Raw genomic sequence first — 22,118 nt, 5'->3', positions numbered from 1 at the left:
GTGTCCGCCTGGCGATGCGGAGCCAAACGGATCCGTCCTGACTTACAATATAAGTCAATGCGGACGGATCCGTTATCACTGACACAATATGGTGCAATTGAAAACGGATCCGTCCCCCATTCACTTTCAATGTAAGTCAGGACGGATCCGTTTTGACTTAGACTTTTTTTTTTTTAAAGAATAATGCAAACTGATCCGTTCTGAATGGATACAAGCGTTTGCATTATAGGTGCGGATCCGTCTGTGCAGATACAAGACGGATCCGCACCTAACGCAGGTGTGAAAGTAACCTTATGTAACAGGATCCGTTTTTTTTCTCTCGGATTAGAATATCGGAAAGCTAAACGGTGATGTGAACTCAGCCTTACGCTTCCTTCTTACACAAATTTAGCCTGGAATTTTTTACCACTGTAAATGCTCCAGAAAACCACTTGCGTTTTTTTGTGTTGATTTTGTGTTAACTCATTTGACTTTTTTTTCAGGCATTACTTTCTCTATATAGAAGGGTATGGAAACATGCCTGAAAAAAACACTAAATGTGTCCTTCATTTCATATTTCCCATAGATTATGGTGTTGTTTTTTTTTTTTCAGGAAACCCCCCACAAAAAACGCAAGTGCAAAGGCCACAAAATTGCTGAAACACACCACTAAAAACTAGGTGTGGATCCATCCTTGTGGGGCATCTGATGGAACATGCCGTGATTTCTTTCTTCTGATTTCATTCGCTTTATATGAAGGGTGATGTAAACCTACGAGCACCGTACAGCTCCATACAACTGTCAAGTCCTGGCGTTTACTATGTTTTTATGCCTAACCCCTTTTTCTGTCCCTTAGGTTGGGGTATTGTTATGTTTGGCTTCTGTTCTCATCATAGGACCATACAGCAATGTTTTATCGATCATCTCACAGTTTAAGTAACACATCATGGTAATTATCGGTTTCAAATACAGCATGTCTAAACATTTTCACGTAACATTAAAATTCTGCTTTTAAAAAAAAAATACAATAAAGTAAAATTCCTGACTGCTTAGCTGCCCAGAGGCTTGTAACATGCGTGTCAATCAGCAGTGGACAATATGCATTTTGGGAGACTCATAAAATGACCTATTGCTATCTAGTCGCTGACACGTTTATTGTGACTGTAAGGCCCATCAGTGTATGGGTGTCATAGCGGTTAGCTCCTCCATATTGTTGGCAGTGTGAGTAACGTTGCAGCATAGATTGTGTGAATTTACTACTTGCACATCTTTATGTACTGGGAAAGGGGAATAAGGCCTTCTGCACACGACCGTAGGTGTCCCGTTGCCGTATTGCGGACCGCATTTGCGGATACGCAGCACACGGGCACCGTTCCGCTTAAATGGGTCCGCAAATCCGGAGATGCGGAACGGAACCCTACGAAAGCACTACGGAGTGCTTCCGTGGGGTTTCGTCCCGTACTTCTGTTCCGCAAAAAGATAGAACATGTCCTATCTTTTTGCAGATCGGGGAGCCATTAAAGTGAATGGGTCCGTGATCCACTGCGGCTGCCCCACGGTCGGTGTTCGTGCATTGCGGGCCGCAGCACAGCCACGGGGCGCACACGTTCGTGTGCAGGAGGCCTAAGTCATATTTTTCAGGTAATGAAACCATAGGCATGTTGTAATCCAACATGTCTGATCCTTCTTTCCTTTGAAATCTGTTGTTGGGGAAAATCGGGAATTGGCTGGACAAAAACGCTGAATGCGATGGTTCCCTGCATTCTATGCCGGAGTGAGCAGCCGCAGGTGTGCAACTAGCCTTATTCCGGTGAATTCATCACTTATGCAGACACCTAAACCATCATTTCTGGGCAGCAAATTGTACTCTGTAAACAGTAATCTGCTGCCCACAAGTAATGGATCTCTTTCAGGATGTGCACTTAAAATCCAACAGCCCGTCCTCCTATGCCTAAATGCATGGAAATCAATGTATACATTGACAACTATCAAATGTATATATGCAGCTTGACACTATAGTACAGATTGTGGTCTGAGATTTTTTTCCCCTTTCTTGAATTTTCATTTAATTTTCTTTAATTTTGTGCACATTTTATGGTCTGAAAAAAAACAACAATATTCTACTGCAAAGTTTGAGGTTCTCGTCACTATATAAAGGAGATGGTTATTCTTAGTAGGAAAAGCTGTTGCCAGCCCTGAAAGGATTGTATGAAGGCCCCTGGCTGTGTGCTGCCCACTACTGGTTGAACTACCTCATTACTAGTGGTATGCAATCAGAACACAATACTTCTATACTATATACAAAATCCAAAAGTAAAATACAAATTCATGTTTACAACTATATTCTTGCATAATTACAACAGAATGTAATACTTTTTGTCATAAAAAGCTGCGCTGTGTGATGTGAACAGCCTAGAAGTTTACTAGACGTTGACCTTGTGCCATTACAGTCCTGTGCTAGTGAAAGACGCACAACTTCATCGGGATCTTATATTGCGTGGATTGTGCATATATCTCAGGCCAGCTTCACACAAACATAATAAGGGCACATTTATGATCTATATGATGGTGTCCGTTCTGGTCTTACTGTAGATGCGCAGTCAGCCCGGGACGTACAGCCATAATACAGGCACATAAATGCATCGCAATTGCGCTCATGTTAAACCCGCCTAAATTAGACTTGTCTGCTGGCCTAGCTAATCTGTTCTAGTAACAACTTGTATTCCTGATAAATTCTGGAACATCTTTTCATAGGACTTTGAGTTATACTGTATCTCTTTAAGACCTCATACACATGACCGTGTCCGTTTTGGAGTCCTCAAACAACAGATCCACAAAATACGGGCATCTTCCGTATGCAATCCACATTTGTCTCACTTTAATTACTAGAAATGTCTATTCTTGTCCGCAGTACGGACAAGAATAGGATACGATCTTTAATTTGCGGAATGGAGACATGGGTGCAATAAATAAAAATGAATGGGTCCATGTGCGGTCCACAAAAAATACGGATGAGACACGGATACAAAAATTGGTCTTGTGAATGAGGCCTTACAGTATTCCTAAAGGAAATGTATGAATAAATAGATGCCCGGCTGTTAACCATTCTCCTTGTCGATAGGGTGGGTCACCGCATGATTTGACATGGCCAGTATCAGACTGTATAGGGACACACCTATACATGGAAAAAGGAAGTGTAAGGAACAAGGAAGGGAACAATGCAGAGTTCTAGGAAAAATGTTCTTCAGAATTTTTTTTTTTTTCATGAGGGATACTAGTATATACTAAAAAAGATAGACTTTGTAGTATATCTTTGAGGGTGCATAAAGAAAATAAAATCATATTGTCTAAAATAGAAATAGGCAAGCTGTGTACAATTATATACTGTAGGCAACATCTACAATGGTAAAGAGCACAAGTGTAAAATAGCAAAGGCAGCTCCGATATACAATGCTGCCTGCCCTCTGCGATAAATATAGCCCTTATTGTCAGTCAGCAGAAGGCAGAGCGTACATGCATTCATCATGAACACCAGTGCTGTGACAGATATCCGTACTGAATTTTGATATGGGTAAGGGTATTATATCACATGCTATGTATTAATAGCACTTTTGATTGTTATTAATAGCCCCTGATTGTCACCAGATATTTGGTCGACAGCAGAACAGGCTAAGAATGGCACTTTGATTTTTCCATTAGTCTTAGAAATCCACTGCTCTAAGTTTAGGCACAAATTTATAACCATGGAGAAAAGTACTGGTCTTGGTACCTGCATGCAATAATGTTCAGTGAGAAGCCAGCAGTCAGACATAAGCCTGCTTATACTGAAGAGGCAATGGTAGAAAGATCTCATAGCTGTGAGAAGACAAATGGAATATAATATGATGGGCTGATCACCTCATCTGTTGGGTCAATCATATTGGTCCTAACAGGAATCTCTCAGATTTGGTCATACATATTCCTTTATGGATATGATTGTATGTCAGGAATCTGTCTGGACAAAAAAATTTGCAAGGGTCAACATCAGGTTCCTGTAGGGGTAGCAAGTGTTGTCAGCGTTTTAAAATTCCATTAATCTGGAACACCATGGTCCAAAGGTCCCACTAGTCCAGCATGGTCTTGAACATAATCCCAAACTTAACTTTATTCTGAAGTCTCCAGATGTTTTTGAATTTAGGATCCAAATATAGAAATAAAGGATCTAAAGCAGTGTAGAGTCAGGCCATGACCCCAGAAGCCATATGTCCTTGCATTTTCAGTAGTTGGTTAAAGGCATCTGGTGGTATACAACATCTTGCTATTTTCACATCACAGTAGTCCCTTAGATTTTACACTAAGAAATGTTTCTAGCCATTGCTATAGACAATTCTCATTACAAAATCACGGATAACAGTAATATTGCTTGTATATTGCAGCAAAGTGGCCAAATTATCATACATGGCTACATGTTAACAACCCCCGAGCCAGTTATACCATCAGTTTCCTAAGAGATTAAAGAAAACAAATGTTTCAAAATCCTACCGGTTCTTATAGTGTGTTGAAATGTCCTGCACAAGAAATACTGTATGACCTTGCAATATTTTTGGACAAACATATCTACAAGACTTTACTGGCTTAATACATTGCAATTAAGCTACCCACACACGTAAGGTGGACAAAATGGACAATTTTGGTCACTGGTCATTTAGCCAATGGCCAAATATACTTGGTTGAAACTACATATGTAAGGCTTGATCAGCAAATTTAGCTGACCATTTGCCTCTTTTTTTCAAGTTTTTAAGTGCTTGATCTGCCAGGTAGAGTGGTTGTCCAGTGGGACAACAATATTTGATAAGGGGTCAAAGTGGGTTAAAAAAATTAATTTAAGAATCAATTCCCCGCCACTCCATTTCAACACTTACTGGGTCCCTGCTGGTCTCTACCTCTGTTCCAATCTCAATACACTGGAAATGGCCACTCATTAGCTAAGGTGGGTCAATGTTATAGCCAGTGACCGGCTGAGTGGGCATTTCCTGTGTGTCAAGATGTGACCAGGAAGTAGAGACCAGCAGGGACCCTGTAAGCAGCAGAACAGGAGTGGCATCTGAGTATTGATTATTTTTAACCCACTCGTAGCCCTTTCCAAAAGATTTTACCTTAGTGGACATCCCCTTTATGTTGCTGCCAGGATGGTTCATGCAAACAATCCAACTGATTATTCTTTGACTGCATTTTGGCTGATCAACCTCTTATGTCTATGGCCAGCTTTAAAGAAAATGAAATATCCAGTTTGACACTCACATCATCCTCTAACAGACAGTTGTTTAGTCTACTTGTTAAAAAGTGCCCAATGACAACTCCTCTGAACAGATTTCTGAGGCCGAACCCCTTTTTAGATATCTTTGCTCCTGCACCTTGTGGACACCAGTATAGACATGGTTGTCTGCAAAGCTTCATTACCAAAGATTGAAGCATGAGTTATGTTTTACAGGTCACCTCATTGCCAACAAAGGTAAGATGTTTTGAAAAAGAGGGTAAAATCGGTTAATGTAGGTAAACTGCAATACCAGACATCGTCCAATTGGCCCACCAGTGGGCCCAGGCTCTGATACAATAGTGGGCCCTAAAGATGCGGGTGACTAGGATCTAATTTTTGAATCAAAATCTATTAGACTTTATTTATGATATGGGGTTGGCCACAAGAATAATTTCCACTGGTGGGCCCAAGGAACCACAGTCTGATGCTGAGACCAGACACAGCTGAACGACAAGACGAGCGCTGTTTCTTGCGGGAAAAAGCAGACCCTATTCTTTCATCCTGGACATCCTCTTTAAGAGAAAGACTTCTGCTCTTTCAGAGCTTTTCAATGTCCATGTATGATGGAAAAGAATACCAATTAATGGAAAATCAATGATTTATGTATTCTATAAAAGTGACATGTTTCACTAACAGTGCGTAGGAGGCCACGGCGCATTCCAGAATGCAGAGTTCTGTGCAAATTCCAGCAATAAATTCTAAAACGTTCAGATACATTTTCAACATTCCACACCATAATGAAGCTGACGGTGACCAACTGGATATTGTCGGCAGTCTCCAGTACAAGAATCTTGCTAAAAAAGTTCCATCAGTGGTCAGGAGACAGCAGGACGACCACGGTGGACTCTGAACACTGCGTGCTGGAATGTAACCCAGTGCTATTATTATAGTGCAAGATATGAATCGCTGGACATCTGTCTATGAAATCAAGCAGAGAAAGAGCCAGCCTGGTGACAACGGGCAAGCCATGAAGAAACAGGTTTAACGTTACATAATGTCATGTACTGTCAAAAGACAATATAAGTGAAGCAGCACAAAATGTTTAGTGGTATTAAAGTGGTTGTTGGAGAATCGAAAAAAAAATGGCTGATTTCCCCCCCCCCCCCCCGAGAAACTGTGCCACCCTTGTGCATAGGCTGCGTCATGTATTGCATTCTAGTTAAATTCACTTTGAGCTGCACTACCTCACACATCCCATGGCCAAGAGTGGCACTGTTTCTAAAAAAAACAACAACACAGCAGCCAATGCTTTTCTAATCTCTAATCTCACATAACCCCTTTAACACTGAATTTTAAGATATTAAGGTCACAGCACTGACATTCCCAAGCCTCAGGCGTTGAACATTCATAAATGTTATGTGAATTTCACCAGAGTACGGCTAGAAATCCTCTGTGTCCCACATTTAAAGGTCCTATGGTACATCTGCGCTATGAATTCTCAAGACAATATCCAAAGCCCTTAGGTTTAGAACTTATTTCGACCACAGTGATCTCATAACTGAGTTTACTTTACTATTTAACAAACTGTACAGACATGAATGCCTGGGAGGGTGTCATTTGCATTTCTGACTGTCATTGTCTTCTGCACTACAAATAGCTATTAGCCAAACCTAAACTGGAGATTCTTCTAATAGGAGTGACGCGCAGTACACCCTAAACAAGTTCTACAGAAAAGTATAGCCGGCTCGCCTATATTGTGCAATGGGCAAGTCTCCTAATCTCTGAAAGAAAAGAAAGATGACAGAATCTACAAACTGTCACCTTAAAATAGGTCTCTAAAACCCTGATGGCTCAGATGTCTAGCCCTTCAAATCAGTAACAGGTCTGCAGGATACACCTAGGCTCGTGGTACTTTAGCTTTAAAAAAAGACCCTAAAGAAAACTTGGACATGAGATAAATGGACCAAGCATGACTATGTGGATGTAGAATTTAACATGAATTTCTACATATATTTTTTTAGGGGTCCGAGGATGCCACTAGAGGGAGCAAGCGGACAGATCTGTACTAATTCCATTCCATTTATTGTAAAGGTATGTTGTCAGTAGTTTCACTACTAGCAGCACAAAATCCCACCAGGCTCCCTCATTACAAAAGAGTGAGAAGAAATGTCCCCCCCCCGGAATACTCCCCAGCTAGCACTGCTCGAGTGACGGGTCTCTCCCTGTACACATACCCACTAGACAGGGAGATGCCAGGGTGCAGCCATCCATCAGACACGTCTTCCTGCGCCAAGCTAGTATTCTAGCGTTAAAAGCTGTTTGCAATGAGGGAGCCTGTTGGTATCTGAAAGGAGGATTTACACCCATAATGCAAAACTGGTTAAATATTAGTAAATCAAAGGTTAAAACAGTAGCCAAAGTGTAGTAATTATGTTTTGTATTGGTTGTGTTTTTTTGGTTTTTTTTCCTCAAAAGATATTGGCATTTTTGTACTTTTCTATTTTTTCACGGCAGTCGTTTTTGCAAAAGTGACAACAGGAAGTGGAACAGTGTTGGTTGTCTGCTTTAAACTAATGTAGGTGACAGCAAATGATCATTTTCTCAGTGTTATTAAGCAATAACACAGTAACAATTCGCTGAGAAGCTAATTCAAAGGTGACAACCAATATGGCGGCACTTACTGTTGTCTTTTCTTTTTTTTGTTGCAAAAATGACTTCCACAACAAAACAGAAAAATACCACATAATTACCAAACTCTAGCCATATCTAAAAAAATATCCAGTGGTAAGTTCCCTTTAAGGGACTGAGGCAATTGGCTGGTCGTCCACAGAGATGTAGCTGCATTTACATGTGGCAATCATCTCCGCTGGATGGGGACGGGGAATCACTGCAGCAATCACTTGTCCCCATTGTTTTTGGGCAGCAGATCCATATTTATACAGGACAATCTGCTTCCCAGAAATGATGGTTTTAGGTGCTACCTGAAAGACATGGTCACTCCATGAACAAGCGTCTTCTTGTTCATCAGGTGATCTCTGGCACCTTTACATGAGCCAATTATCTGGAATGAGTGTCTTGTACAAATGCTCATCCCCAATAATTAACCCAAGGATCTGCCCATGTAAAAGGACCATCGGCTGCCTGAACAAAGACTGGCATACATACCCTGCACCACTTTTCTGATGTATTTTAGACACTTTTTGCTTCTCACTCAACAAGGAGCATTGCCAAAATTGCACCAACATTTTGGTGCAAACTTTTGGCACTAGGCAAGCCAAGCCAACCAACAGGTGGTGTAAGGAGAGACCAAAGTCTAAAGATGCACCAGATTCATCACACAGCAACATCCGCTTTGATAAATCTGGCACATCTTTAGAAGTTTACATGGTCTAAATATTAGGATTAGTAAATCTGCCCCAGTGAGCGAGGGGTTAAGGCTTCATATTAGGGAAGCTATCACAGAATTACTGATTTGTTTCAATTCTACAGTCAACTATGTAATACATTTAAGTAAGATACATGAACAGTTCCTAAAAGTAGCTCTTTCTAGGCGCTGTATAATTGTCTGAAGGCTACATTCACGCGACCGTATGTATTTTGTGGTTCGCACAATGCGGATCCACAAAAAATACGGATCACGTCCGCGTGACATCTGTGCTGCATCCATTTTTTTTGCGGATCCATTGTAGCAATGCCTATACTTGTCCGCAAAACAGACAAGAATAGGACATGCTCTATATTTTTTGCGGGGCTACGGAACGGACATACGGATGCGGAGACAGCGCATTTTTTGTGGACCCTTAGAAATGAATGGGTCCTCATCGAATCTGCAAAAAAAAAAAAACGGAACGGTCACGGAAACAAAATATGTTTGTGTGAATGTAGCCTAATCCATGTGCCTCAACTTCTTTGTAGAAATGCCTACGCTTGTTCCCAGGACGGACAAGAATAGGACATGTTCTATAATTGGTGGAACAGCCGCATGGATGCCGACACAGATCACGTCCAAGCGCTGTCCGCATTTTTTTTTAGAATTGAATGGGTCCACGTGCAATCAGCAAAAAATGCAACTAGGATGCAGACAGAAAATACGGTCGTGTGCATGAGGTCTAATTGTGTGCCACTCTTTTTGACTTCTGTTCCCCTGTTTCCTATATAAAGAATGGGGTGGAAAGCACATAAAATGTACCCCAGAGCACAGCTATACTGACACTTGTGTTTGACAATTTCCAGCTGTTGGTCTAACCTAGCTTTCCTTACCTATTTTTACAGAAAGGGTCTGAAATGATTCTTTAAGAAACACAAGTGTGGATTTCGCTCTGCTTCTGTACATGTACTTTTCTGTTCAAAAATTGGTATCATGTCAGTAGCTTCCACTCGTTCCATTTCTTACCCATTTGGTATGAGTAGAGGCGGCCACTCCATATCTCGGATTAGGATACTGGTAAATACTCTTCTAATACTGTATTACATGGACTAGAAGGGGCATTATACTAGATATAGAACGTCAGATCTGGACATACTTTCATGAACTTATACAGGGATGACACCTGTATGAGCACAGAGGGTAATGCCAACACCAGACTGTTACCATAGAATAATACAGGCAATATGGCTATAGTAAGGACACAATGTAGCATTCAGTGATGTGTTCCTTTTAAAGCAGATTACAGACAGACATGGCATTATCCATAGGGATACTTAGTGCCACATATTCTAAAGCACAGGGTGAGTGTCCCTCAGGCTCTGTTCACACTAGTCCATTCCAGCTTCTTCTGATGCTCAGATAGGTAGGATACTAAACTCTGGTGCACTATTACGTCCCATAGAAATAATGGAACCAGTGAGAGACCTATTATCAGAAAGAAGAATTCCTCAGGGTCCATTAAAGGACAGATCTATCATACTTTTATGATAATGACACTAGACTGAACAGAGTCTAAAAGTGTCCATAGACTAGCAATAACTATTAGACAAATGCTTGTTTGGTCAACTCCCCCATACACATATACGCTCGGCTCAGCCGAGTATGCCTTGGGCTACAAAATAATTGGGTGTTGAAATTCAGCACGCCTGATCCTTCTCTTCCTCAACATTATCTGCCAGGGGGAGGTGGGAGCCCCCCATACACATTAGACTGTCTGCCAGTGGCACTGAAAACAGAGGGTTCAGCTGACAATAGTTTGATGAGTATGGGGGCCTTATGAAGGACAGGATTATCTTTTGTGACTATGATTGTCTCAGCTACAGGACTGAAACAGTTAATGCCATTTAGATATATTCCTAGGAAAACTATATAAAATCCACTGGAATTGTAACTGATGTATTCGGCAGATTTTTAGTTGATAAAGTAGAAAAGCATCGGAAAACCTATATAAATAAGTTGCACCCATTGAAGTCCCTCCCTAGTATTTCTAACCCATTGGCCCAGATTTACTAAGCCTGTAGATGGCGTAAGCTTAGACTGGCTGTCTACACCTGCACCAGACGTATCACAGAGGCTCGGGCTGATGATAAATGTGGTGCAGGGATAGACGTCTTTTTATGACTTTATACCAACTATTGGTTGGCTTACATTGAGACTGATATTTACGTGAGAATTGTGGGGCAATTTTGGCACAAAGTGGCGCATCTTAGGCTCCACCCTTTTCCAGGATGCTCCACTCCCTTTCTGCTAAGCTCCACCCCCTTGTCAAACATATTGGGGGGAAATGTAGAAGTCCTGATTGTGCAACCTTCCAAGCAAATTTTTGGCACAGACACGTTAGCAAATCTGGGCCATTGAATTGAGAAAAAAAAAGTGTCACAGGGGCTTCGTATGTATGCCGTTTGACTAAAATACTATGGGGGAGATTTATCAAAACTGGTGTAAAGTAGAACTGGCTTAGTTTCCAATAGCAACCATCCCGATTCCAACGAAGCTCTGAAAAATGAAAAGTGGAATCTGGTTGTTCTAGGCAACTAAGTCTATTTTCCTTTACACCAGTTTTGATAAATCACCTATATATTTCTATGTGCTTACACCAAAACTGACCTAAATCTATCTATAAATCTGCCTCATTGTCCCTCCTGCATTGTTTCTCCTGATGAAGAAGCTACAGATACATATAGTGGAAACTCTGGGTTTTCAAAGAAGTTTAAGGTCAATAGCCCTTTTTTTGTACGCTTAGAAAGAAGGCAACTTCTGTCTTAACACATTGGAGAAGTCCACTGGAATGAATACATTATTATTAATAATGTTAATAATAGTAATAATTTATACAAGGTGCCAAGGCCTCGCCTATACATGCATATGTATACTCATGACCAGCGTTCTTCACTTTACCAGACACTGCTAAGGCTTATCACAGTTGTCACCTTCAGAAATACAACCCGCACAGGGTGGGTTTCAGTGCTATGGCTAAAGACAGTGGTGCCATTTTCAGCCCCTAAATTAGACACAAGAACATAAAAATAGATTACAATAATAAAAAATCGAGTGCAGTGCATAAACTACAGTGCCGCTAATAGAAACATAGAAAAATGTCGGAATCCATTGCACCTATTCTAAAACCAAGAGGTCTCATGTGCACTATAAAAACCGAGAGAAGGAGACAACTCCCTGTGATGGGAGCTTCATCCTTTCACTAGGGAGGAAGAGCATCATTTCACGATATGGTGGATTTCATATGGCTTTGCAAAATGGAGTGGTGACGCGTATACTTCTGATACATTTCATCCTTCATACTGTGAGGTGCTCAGTATAAATGCTGCTACCTGTAGTACACCATCATGTATACGATCAATCCCTGGATGTGAGTGGGAACCTCTCTCCACATTGGTTCTTCAGGGAAATAAATATAGTTTGTCCCTTGACTTTCCTGTTTTCCCTTGCAGCTTGAAGCACAAGTGATAAAAAAAAAAAGTCCATTTAGCTGCTATATAAAATTGATTAATTTAGTGCAAAAAATAAAAAACGACCATGAACGTGGCTTTACACTTTAGACTGTCTCTCATCAGACCACTCCTGCTTAGTGTTCTGCAGAGCTTGAGTCTTCTTCTCGTCCACTTGTACGTAGTCCACTCTCTGCTCTTCCGACAGGAAAGGTTTCTGTGGTCAACAAGAAAAATGGTTACAGCAGATACTAATCTTACAGCTGGAGCAAGCTACAGATGGAGCAGAGCTGAACTTGTCCCCCAGTAAAACCCACTGAGAAATCAGGTAAACCTACTGCATTATCATGCGTCAGTTATGGCAGTTCACAAATTCATGGCTATATCTGTGCTGCAATCCCCTCCTTCCTGGAATTGATGTGGTCCTGAATATCACAGTCAATGGCTGCATACTCTCCCTGGTCAATCAAGTGCATTGCCTTAGGCTGAAACGATTACTCGATTGAATTGAGTAATTCGACACAAAAAAATCCTTGATGCTAATTTTTTGCATCGAAGATTCGTTTGTGTCACGTGACCACGGAGCGGGAGTGAAGCGATTGCTATTAGTCCCGCTCTGTGGTCTCCCGCTGGCCTGCAATACTCACCTTTCCAGCAGGTAGCCTCTGGACACTCCACAGCACATCCTTGGTCCCACGCTGCACTGACCTCCTGACGCGTTGTGTGACATCAGATGCAGAGCAGCGCGGAACTATGGAGTTACGGCGGCGCCCCTGCTGGAAAGGTAAGTTGGTGCGACTAAGGCCGGGCGCCCGGAGTGCACAGCGTCATAGCAACCAATGACGCTGTGCACTCTGGGTGTCAGGAGGAGCGGGGGGGGGGGGGGGGGAAGATGATTTCACAAGGGGGGAGAGCTGCTGACACAAGGGGGGAAGAGCTGCTGGCACAAGGGGGGGGGGGAGAGCTGCTGGCACAAGGGGGGGGGGGAGAGCTGCTGGCACAAGGGGGGGGGAGCTGCTGGCACAAGGGGTAGAGCTGCTGGCACAAGGAGGGAAGAGCTGCTGGCACAAGGGGGGGGGAGAGCTGCTGGCACAAGGGGGGAGAGCTGCTGGCACAAGGGGTGGAGATCTGCTGGCACAAGGGGGGAGAGCTGCTGGCACAAGGGGGGGAGAGCTGCTGGCACAAGGGGGGGAGAGAGAGCTGCTGGCACAAGGGGGGAGAGCTGCTGGCACAAGGGGTGGAGATCTGCTGGCACAAGGGGTGGAGATCGGCTGGCACAAGGGGGGAGAGATGCTGGCACAAGGGGGGAGAGCTGCTGGCACAAGGGGGGGGGAGAGAGCTGCTGGCACAAGGGGGGAGAGCTGCTGGCACAAGGGGGGAGAGCTGCTGGCACAAGGGGGGGGGGGAGAGCTGCTGGCACAAGGAAGGAAGAGCTGCTGGCACAAGGAAGGAAGAGCTGCTGGCACAAGGAGGGAAGAGCTGCTGGCACAAGGGGGGGGAGAGCTGCTGGCACAAGGGGTGGAGATCTGCTGGCACAAGGGGTGGAGATCTGCTGGCACAAGGGGTGGAGATCTGCTGGCACAAGGGGTGGAGAGATGCTGGCACAAGATGCTGGCATAGTTTACTGCAGCCCTACCTTGGGGTAACCTTTTATTCTACTCTGTCCTTCAACCCACACATGCAAGCCATTTCCACCTCCTGCTGCCTCCAACTGAAAAATATCTCTCAAATCCACACGTTCCTCAACCAGGAGTCTGCAAAAATACTTGTACATGCCCTCATCATCTCCCACCTAGACTACTGTATTATCCTCCTATGTAGCCTTTCATCACCTCCAATATAACTTCAACTCTGCCGGCCGACTAATCCATCTCTTCCCTCTGTCGTTCCCTTAACTGGGTCCCCATTGCCCAGAGAATAAAGTACAAAACACTAACTATGACATAAAAGGCCGTCCACAACCTGTCCCCTCCGTACATCTGTGACCTGTTCTCCTGGCACTTTCCCACACGCAATCATCAATCCTCACAATACCTCCTTTTCTCCTCATTTTCTTCCCACAATCACCTCAAAGATTTCTCCCATGCATCCCCCATACTCTGGAACTCTCTACTACAACATATCAGAAGCTCACCTACCGTGGAAACCTTCAAAAGAAACCTGAAAACCCATCTCTTCAGACAAGCCTGCAACCTACAGTATTCCTGCTGCCTCTATACCGCTGTATGACCAGCTTTACCCTCGCCTACTGTATGCTTCCTCCATATCTTGCAGAGTGTTAGCCCTCGCGGGCAGGGATCCTCTCTCCTTCTGTACCTGCTTGTTACTCGTCTTGTTCAAGCTTATTGTAATTTTTTATATTATGTATGTGCACCCCTTTTCATATGTACAGCGCCATGAAATAAATGGCGGTTTAAAAATAATAAATAATATTAATAATAATAAAGTGATGGCATAGCCTAGCAATCAGCCATCATTTTATGCACGCAGAGAATTTTTTTTCATCAGATTAGGCAAAAAACTTTCTTGAGTAAATTTGGGGGTTTACTCTGTTTATAATAAGAATCTCTCTGTATATAAAGTGCTGGATCCAGTAATGTCTAGCAGAGAGAGTATATATGTATACACATAGTGGTTTGGATCCAGAACCAGATTAATTCAGAGTATTGTATGTGAATTATCTTTAGCAGGTGTTCTTCCAACAGGGGAACCCTTTAGACACAAGTCTACTGCACCTACTGAAGAACTGGAGCTTGGTTGGATATCATAGCACTAGCAGACAGGATCTAACCATGCAGGCACATTACCGCATCATGTCCAGGTTTTGTTGTGAGATACATAATACTGGTTCCCAATGATCAGTTTGGATTGTTCACATTCTAAGGCCTCTTGCACACGACCGTATGCCCTCCGAGATATACGGTCCATGAGCAGGCCATATATCCCGGAACAGCATTGATCGTGAGCACGGGAGTACACAGCATCATAGATTACAATGAGGCCTAGTTCACACGATCTTTTTTTTTTGCGAGTGTACGGGACGTTTTTTTGTGTTCCGTATACGGAACCATTCATTTCAATGTTTCGCATTAAAAACGGAATGTGTTCCATAAGCATTCCGTTTCCATATTTCCGTTCCGTTGAAAGATAGAACATGTCCTATATTTGGCTGCAAATCACGTTCCGTGGCTCCATTCAAGTCAATGGGTCCGCAAAAAAAGGAACACATACGGAAATGCATCCGTATGTCTTCCGTATCCGTTCCGTTTTTGCTGAACCATCTATTGAAAATGTTATGCACAGCCCAATTTTTTCTATGTAATTACTGTATACTGTACATGGCATAAGGAAAAACGGAACGGAAACGGAAACACAACGGAACTCAAAAACGGAACAATGGATCCGTGAAACTACAACTCCCAGCATGCAAATATGCTCAGCTATTCTCAAAACTCCCATAGAAGTGAATGGAGCATTCTGGGAGTTGTAGTTTCAGAACATCTGGAGTGCCGGAGGTTGCTGATCCCTGGTCTATACAATGTATCCAATGTGTGAGAGAGAATCTAAATCGCACATCCTCATTACTATGCTTTTGATACAACAACTGTTTTAAATTTCAGCAAGATAAAAAATGGCTATACAGCACTATTATCATTAATTTGCTATGCAAAAAACTATAAGGCCTCTTTCACACGGGCGTGTCCGGATTAGGTCCGGATGCATCCTGGTGCATTGCGGCAAACCAGCGCGAGTAGGTACGCAATTGCAGTCAGTTTTGACTGCGATTGCGTTCCGATGTTCAGTTTTTATCGCGCGGGTGCAATGTGTTTTGCACACGCGTGATAAAAAGCCGACTGTGGTACCCAGACCAAAACTCTTTACAGAAGTTCAGGTTTGGGTTAGTTGTAGTGTAGATTGTATTATTTCCCCTTATAACATGGTTATAAGGGGAAATAATAGCATTCTGAATACAGAATGCATAGTACAATAGGGCTGGAGGGGTTAAAAAATTAAAAATAATAATTTAACTCACCTTAATCCACTTGTTCGCGCAGCCGGCATCTCTTCTGTCTTCATCTGTGAACAATAGGACCTTTAATGACGACACTGCATTCATCACATGGTCCATCACATGATCCATCACTATGGTGATGGATCATGTGATGAGCGTAGTGACGTCATCAAAGGTCCTATTGTTCACAGATGAAGACAGAAGAGAAGCCAGCTGTGCGAACAAGTGGATTAAGGCGAGTTAAATTTTTATTTTATTTTTTAACCCCTCCAGCCCTATTGTACTATGCATTCTGTATTCAGAATGCTATTATTTTCCCTTATAACCATGTTATAAGGGGAAATAATAATGATCGGGTCTCCATCCCGATCGTCACCTAGCAACCGTGCGTGAAAATTGCACCGCATCCGCACTTGCTTGCGGATGCTTGCGATTTTCACGCAACCCTATTCATTTCTATGGGGCCTGCGTTACGTGAAAAACGCACAAAGAGGAGCATGCTGCGATTTGCACGCAACGCACAAGTGATGCGTGAAAATCACCACTCGTGTACACAGCCCCATAGAAATGAATGGGTCGGTATTCAGTGCGGGTGCAATGCGTTCACCTCACGCATCGCATCCGCACGGAATACTCGCCCGTGTGAAAGGGGCCTAAAAGCTATACGTTCGTGTGAACTAGGCCTGATGCTGTGCACGTCGGGCCGCCCACTGGGCTATTGTCCCGCACTCATAAGATCATATGAGTGCAGGGCAATAGCCCCGACGTGCACAGCATCATTGTATTCTATGATGCTGTGTACTCCCGTGCGCACGATCAGTGCCTCTCCGGGACATATGGCCCGCTTACGGACCATATGTCTTGGAGGGCATACGGTCGTGAGCAAGAGGCCTAACTCAGAGTTGCTAAAGGCCGTGACTGATAATCTGAACACCAAATTGTTGACAAGCGTAGATGAGTTGCAGAGGTAACAATTGCACCTAGGCCCCAAAACTTAAGGGGACCCAAAAGCATTTTTGACACATGAGATTCTAGCATATGGTAGGTAGGGGCCTTGTTATAGATTTTGCTTTGGGGCCTAGGAGTCTTAAAGGGAACGTCTAACCTAGAATTATTTCTGCCAGTTAAAAGCAGATAGCAACACACACACACATTTGTTCTAATCTAATTTTATTTTCTGATTGTAGATTTTTTTTTTGTTTATTTCCTGCACATGATTATGGGGGCTGCCATCTTGCCTAAGCAGTTGTTAACAGCATTTAGAGATATGCGTTACAGCAGCCACCATGGGCCATAGACACAATCACAATGGACAGGAGGGGACCTCACTGACTTCTATGGGAGACTTTTCTAGACATGCTATGTCAGGAGGGAGTAGATAAGCTGTGATATCACCTACTGTGAATGTTGGGTAATGTGTTATCTATGTAATTATCTCTTTATCTATATCTAGGTGTAGGATATCTGTCAGTTGAATCCTGCCTGTAATGATGAGATGACTGCTCTCTAATAGTGGAGCAGTAGGTCGTTTTCTGATGACACATCCCCTTTAAAGGGGTTTTCCGGGAAATGTAAGTGCAGGAATGAATAATTATGGCATATCAGAGGCAATAAATCCATGGTAAACTTACAACAGGTCCTGATTCTATAGATCCCTTACCTTTTGTACAGGAGACGGTGATGCAGAATTAAAGTCTAATGCCAGATAATCAAGGCTGAACTTCCTAGGCCATGGGAAACTGCCACTGCTGGGGGATACCCCTTGTCTCTGCTCCTATAGAAGAAAATGGAAACCGGATTTAAAGGGCTGTCCTGTTTAAATACCCGAGCACCTGTCATCGTGATCGGCAGAGCAATCCGCAGGCAGCATGCTGTAGAGCAGATATAATTGAAGGAATATCGTTCATGTGAAAAGATTCAGGATAACTTATCTTTTATTCATGGAAATGTCTACTTTTGAGCTTAGTAGCCAAGTGGGCTTATCAGTGATTGACAGATACTCTGTATACACGTTTATGCCTCATTCATATGTCAGTGTTCGATCAGTGATTTCCATCAGGGATTTTGAGCCAAAACCAGGTGCGGCTCTAAACACAGAACAGGTGCCGATCTTTCCGTTTGGCTCACAATCACTGACGGAATTTACTGATCAAACACTGACGTGTGAATTCTGCTTTATACAGGGAATGATGCCAATCACTGACAAGACTGCCCACTTGGCTTCTAAGCTCAGGAAGGGCAGCGGTTTTAATAAAGAAAAGCTATCCTGATTTTACCCTTCTCTCTATAACAAGCTATAAAAATTTCCGTGAAACCAATTAACCTAGACATATTTAATAGTGATCGGAAACTAGAGTTCACATATGTATCACAGAAACGGCTTATTATTTTTAATAAAGAACTATTGAAAAAATTATTCTTTTTTTTAGCCCAAAATGAGCTAAATGCACCCGAAAAAATGCCCCTGAAGGTGTACATAGCCTTTGAAGAGAACCTGGCAGTAAAATGTAGGGCACTGCACCACCAGCATGGCATTATACTGCTGAGGTTTAGCATTCTAAGCATGCTGCCATCAAAACTGTTCCTTATAGCATTGGGTCTGAAAATGTATAATAAGCAGGCACGTATGTAAACTCCTAGCGGCATCATGCACAGGAGCAGTACCAGCACACCGTACTTCACGGCACATGAACCGGATACCGCTGGACCTTCTAGGGTAACTTACATACATTTGCTTCTTTTTAGACACAATGCTAAAATCTGAGAGGAGCATGTTAGAACACTAAAAAGTCCAGCAGTATAACATCCAATGACAGGTTCCCTTTAAAATGAGTATGAGGGCACGGGACTGGTGGTAAGGATGGATAAAGACACATTGCTACTGAAGATGTTTGCGCTATATACCGGTAAGTTACTTGTAAGAGTGCTGGGCACTGGCATAGGGTCTCCAGAGATGTAATGTTACTTTTATTATACCGCACTTCTCATGACAGTATATTGATAGCTCCATTTACTTTGTGATAAAAGCTTTGCTTAACTGTGATCTGTAAGAATTAGCGCTAACACAAGATTCTTCTACATGAAGCCGGGAAGATGGATATCAGTGTACTAATGCTTTTTCTGACATAACATACTATTTTGAGATCTAAGCTGTAATTATGGCAGACAGATGGAGAATACTTAAAGCAGCAGGATTTTTAATTAGGCTATTACAGGAAATAAAAAAAAATCTTTTATTTCTATGGTATGCATATTCAATAAAAATCTAATGTACATGCAGATGGCCATGGACCATGTGATACTGTATATGAGAAGTTTAGGGAAAGCGTCACATTTGGTAAAGTGCTGTCATAAGGCTGTACTAGCCACATGCCAAACGCTGCGCTTACTGCGATTAAGATTTTTTGCATTTCTCATTTCAGGGAGAGAAAATCTGCAAATATACAGCAAGTCCCTAATCTAGACATGACATGGGGTGACAAGTAGGAGACTTTCAAAGCAGTAAAGCCACAGGCAAATGTAATCACCCTGTGTGTATGATAAAAATGTTTGTGCGTTATTCCTATGCTATGATATTATTATGTGTATTATCTCTGTATTGTTGTATATTTGTGTGCAGTCTTCACATCATTGTGCTCATAATCCCTGTCATCTATTAATATGTGTATTATTGGTGTTCTGGAACTTAGTCGTTTTCTTGCACTACGACACTGCTGTGCACATTATTCCAGTTCTAGGACATCATCATCAAGTACTGTGACATCACTGTGCACATTATTCCAGTTCTGTGACATCACTGTGCCCATTATTCCAGTTCTGTGACATCACTGTGCCCATTATTTTACTACTGTGACATCACTGTGCCCATTATTTTACTACTGTGACATCACTACACACTATTTTACTACTGTGACATCACTGCACACTATTTTACTACTGTGACATCACTGCACACTATTTTACTACTGTGACATCACTGCACACTATTTTACTACTGTGACATCACTGCACACTATTTTACTACTGTGACATCACTGCACACTATTTTACTACTGTGACATCACTGCACACTATTTTACTACTGTGACATCACTGCACACTATTTTACTACTGTGACATCACTGCACACTATTTTACTACTGTGACATCACTGCACACTATTTTACTACTGTGACATCACTGCACACTATTTTACTACTGTGACATCACTGCACACTATTTTACTATTGTGACATCACTGCACACTATTTTACTACTGTGACATCACTGCACATTATTTCACAATTGTGACATCACTGTGCACACAATTCATATGTTGTAACTTTGTTGTATTTATTATACCTCTACTGTGCATTTTGTCCTTATGGTGTGACAATATTTTAAGCATTATCTTTGTACTGTGACACCATGATGTACATTATCCCTGTACTGGCATATCACTTAAAATAATCATATGCTTTGCATGTTTTGAACTTGGTGGACATGTGGGACCTTAGTATAAGGTTTGCATTGGGGCTCTTTGGTGACTTATTATACCCTGTCTGCTTAGATGGCTTAGATCTGATGTTGCAGCTCAGTCCCATTCACTGAATGAGCCTGAGTTGCAATACCAGGCACAGACTACTGACAAGAGTGGCACTATTTCTAGTATATATATATATATATATATATATATATATATATATATATATATATTTTGTGTATTATATCCTGTATACAATGTTATTTCTGGAGTATCCACAGTAAAACAGTTATGGAAGACTGAGGCACATCACAAGAGCCAGTGCAAGACATTTACCATTGGAATATAGCTCTCCTCCTCTTCTCCTGAGACAGAATTGGCAAAGATATTTGCTGAGCTAATACAGTCACTTTCTGGGGAGATAAAGCTGGTCCGATTGCTAGGAAGAAAAACATGGAAGAGGTTAGACAAGCATGTTACAGATGCTCTGAATCGCGGCCAACTCCTGACATTGCACATATGTCCCATAAACATGGCTTTCTTTTGTTACTTTGGTAAGAATAACAGTATGAAAGTGAGGAGATCTCTGGCAAGTGGGGGTCAGTCTTCATCCAGATAGGCACATACATGGTAAACACTGCCCCAGCCATATGAAGAGTGTCCACCCCATAGACTGTAGAGTACAGCAAGCATGATATGTCTGTCCAGAATGTGCCGTGCAGCTGCGTCCTCATGTAATATTTATTTGCTTCTCATCCAAAGGCTGGGTCTGATTCATACCTTAGCCTATTTCTCTTTGTCATATTTGCTTTACGAGACACCGGGGGCTGTTGTACTGAGCCGATGGTTTTCCTGCCAATGTTTAGGTTTGCAGCTGTGCTGAAAACTGACGCACAGGATTGTATGATATGATGTCTACAGAGCACTAAAACCTGATAAATATTAGTGTTGCTCAGTAGAATGGGGGTAACAGGAGCCCCTTCTACCGGGATGTCACTAGGGTGGGTGCGGCCTTTATAGTACATGTTATGTTATTTTAATAATGCAATTGTACTACCACAAGATAAACTGCAGCCTCAATGACTAACAGGAAGCTTATTACATATATAAGATGAAGAAAATGTGAAGTCTGGCTCCTACATACGTCTGTAATAATCCTCACAGGTGGGAATCTACTGTGCATCTCATCCTTTTTTGCCGTAAAGGGGTTATCCCATGAGTAATGTAAAAAATGAAAATCAGACATCATATAGTATATGACAATCTCTTTCTAATAAAGCTAGAACCAGCCGTGCACCTCACATGGATCCAGAGATCTCCCCGTTCATTGCTCTGCTAGATTTATATTAAGCTGGCAGCTCAGGGGGAGTGTCCTTTCTGCTACAGGTAAGGGGGCGTGTCTCACGTCTCCCTATCACAGCTCAGGGGGCAGCTGAAGGATGAAACTGAGCATGTGCGACCTTCTCAGTGAGCGGGACAACGAAATAAGAAAAGAAACAAACAGCAGGTGGCGCCATACTGACACATTTTTTAAATAACTCAGTGGCTATACTAAA

At 42.4% G+C, this 22,118-nt stretch overlaps 1 protein-coding gene across 2 annotated transcripts in view; it reads right to left on the bottom strand.

The window, feature by feature from the left end:
* Positions 1–9,556: 9,556 nt before the first annotated feature.
* The window catches only part of GAB3 (GRB2 associated binding protein 3), a 145,693-nt gene continuing 133,131 nt past the window's right edge, over positions 9,557–22,118 (bottom strand). For both annotated transcript variants that reach the window (XM_040405291.1, XM_040405292.1), the window contains 3 exons: positions 20,899–21,001; positions 17,761–17,874; positions 9,557–12,305 (listed from right to left, as the gene is read on the bottom strand). In XM_040405291.1, the coding sequence (XP_040261225.1) occupies positions 12,189–12,305; positions 17,761–17,874; positions 20,899–21,001 (334 nt within the window). In that variant the 3' untranslated portion in view covers positions 9,557–12,188. The remainder of the gene's footprint in view (positions 12,306–17,760; positions 17,875–20,898; positions 21,002–22,118) is intronic.

The sequence above is a fragment of the Bufo bufo genome, chromosome 8 (assembly GCF_905171765.1).
Source record: "Bufo bufo chromosome 8, aBufBuf1.1, whole genome shotgun sequence".
NCBI classification, from domain to species: domain Eukaryota; kingdom Metazoa; phylum Chordata; class Amphibia; order Anura; family Bufonidae; genus Bufo; species Bufo bufo.
The sequence above is the reverse complement of the archived record's forward strand: the minus strand, read 5'-3'. Positions and strand labels throughout refer to the sequence as shown.